This window comes from Merops nubicus, unplaced genomic scaffold (genome assembly GCF_000691845.1).
Source record: "Merops nubicus isolate BGI_N331 unplaced genomic scaffold, ASM69184v1 scaffold15905, whole genome shotgun sequence".
NCBI lineage: Eukaryota > Metazoa > Chordata > Aves > Coraciiformes > Meropidae > Merops > Merops nubicus.
In genome coordinates, this window is record NW_008607766.1 from 11,662 (window position 1) to 14,033 (window position 2,372).

General features: G+C 48.7%; 1 protein-coding gene across 1 annotated transcript; it reads right to left on the reverse strand.

Annotated features, from left to right (window-relative positions):
* Positions 1-339: 339 nt before the first annotated feature.
* Positions 340-1,670, reverse strand: LOC103772720 (zinc finger and BTB domain-containing protein 14-like; the record flags this gene model as incomplete). The annotated part of the gene is given in 2 exon segments (XM_008940062.1): positions 340-1,343; positions 1,346-1,670. Coding segments are annotated over 2 exon segments (1,329 nt in total), but the record flags the coding sequence as incomplete, so codon positions are not given.
* Between the last annotated feature and the right edge of the window lie 702 nt (positions 1,671-2,372).

Here is a 2,372-nt window from a genome sequence, read left to right on the forward strand (position 1 = left end):
AGGCAGCTCCTGTGAGTGTTGGTTATTTTGGGAGAACTGGGTGTTTTCAAACGTGACTCACTCACCCTGCTGTCGAGGTTCCACCCCGGCCAAAGCAAACCCCCCTCCCTGTTTTACAGAGAACTCCAGCACACTCTCCAATTAAACCCAGCATTAGTGCATCATACTAATGACAATGAAACCATTTCACATTCTACGAATGCTCTGTGTTCCTAGGCAGCATTCAAACCCTCTAAAAAATAGGTTTTTCTCAGAAAAAGATAGTCCCTGGTCGAAACGGATCCCAAGGACAGGTTTTGTCCAGCTGAACGGCTTCTCTGTGGAGAAAAGTTCTTCCTTTTAACTACAGGCTATAGTTTCCAGCTGCTGCTCTGCCTCAGCAGCCATAGCTGCTGCCTGTAGCTGCTCTGTCTCACTCTGGATGGAGTTGGCCGCCGTGACCTGTTTCCTCTCGCTGTGCATGTTGTTCTCGTGCCTCTTCAGATCCGAGGCTTTGGCGAAGGCCTTCGTGCAGGAGCTGCAGACAAAAGGCTTCTCTCCTCGGTGCCTCCTCTCGTGGTCTTTGAGGTGGGACTTGTGCTTGAAAGCTTTATCACACATGTGGCAGGCGAAGGGCCTCTCGTTGCTGTGGACCCTTTCGTGCTTCTTCAGGTCGGGGGCGCGGATGAAGGACTTGCCGCACACCTCGCAGCTGTAGGGCTTGTAACCCGTGTGGATCTTCAGGTGCTCCTTCAGGTGGGCCTGGGTGGTGAAGCCCTTGGTGCACATCTCACACACGAAGGGCCTGTCGGCCGTGTGGAGCTTCTCGTGCTTCCTCAGCCGCGCCTCGTCGGAGAAGGTCTTGCCACAAGCCTGGCACACGATGTGCTCCCTGTGGCCGTAGAGCAGGTACTCAAACTTCATGTCCCCAGCGGCCGTGGTCCAGCCTGGGGTCTGCTCGTCCTTCACCTCGCTGATACCATCATTAAAGGTCAGAGCCTGAGGGGTCTGAGAGCCCAAGTCCTTCGATTCCGTCGCCTCCATGGGCTCCACCTCTTGCCCGTAGCAGTTGACTTTCCGAACCTCTTCGCTGCCCAGCTCCTTCAGAATGGCCTCCTGGACACGGAGGGTGGTGGTGGGGGATTTGCCATCCTCTTGGCTGGGGGGAGTCCCTTCCACCGTCACGTCCGACGGGCTGTCGTCGTGATCTCCAATCTCTTCCACCTCGTCGTCCTGGGTGTCGTTGGGCTCCCCCATGGGGCGGTTGATTTTCAGACAGTACTTGCTTTTGGACTGGGTGTTGTCTTCAGGGCTCGACACGTCCCTTTTTTGAGAGCAGAGTTTATCCAGGAACCGAATGCCAAAGACATCATCAAATTCACATCCTCTTTCTTAACAGAAATCTTCGCCGTGTACATGTAGTTGAGAACCTCCTCGAAGATATCAGAACGAAGAAAATCTATCTCTATCACCGACGAGCTGTCCACTTCCAGTTTTTTGAAGAGCTTTTTGAAGTAGGTGCTGCAGGCAGCCAGCACGCACCTGTGTGCTCGGAACTTAACATCCTCCACCACGATGGCGATGTCGCAGAACTCCCCTTCCAGGCGTTGCTCGTTCAAGGTTTTCAGGAACACAGTTTTGTGATCGTCGTCATTGTATTTAATGGTTTCAGACATACTGATGAAAAACTCCTGGGAAAGGACACAAGGGAAGCTTTGGTCATGTTTATAATGGAGTTAAAAGTCATAAAATCGCAGAATCGTAAATTCTCAGATTCGCGGAATCACCAAAATCCCACAATCATCAAAATTAGAGAATCATTTTGGCTGGAAGAGAACTTTAAAGTCATCCAGTCTCAACACTAAAAGAATGGCCCAATATTTTTTGTTTAGCTTAATACCACCAAGAGCCTTTCAGATGACAAAAGAATTACTCTGAAAACTTCTTTTAAAATTATGAATACATAAAGGCCTTTCACGGACACTTTCCCAGGACACCCAGTGATTCATAAAGGGTAATTTGGGGGTTTTTTTTGTATCAATATCTTCATTTATTCATGGATTTCAGTTTTTCAAAACTAGATTTGAAACAAAACTGGTGATTATTCAAAATTGAGAACTTTCTCTGGGGAGCTGCAATGCCCAGCCCAGGTAAGACCCACCCACAGCAGAAGTCATTCCTACAGCTAGAGGAAATGTTAATATTAAACAAACAGAGAGAAAATGTATTATTTAGAGAAATACTCTAAATGTGTCAGCAGGCTAAATGTGAAATAGCAAATGCAAACCTTACCATGAACAATGCAGGAAATTCTCTCAACAACTGGCTGCTAAATATCTGACAGAGGACTAACCCTTACGACGGGCCACCTTCAGCCTGCAAGACAGGAAGGG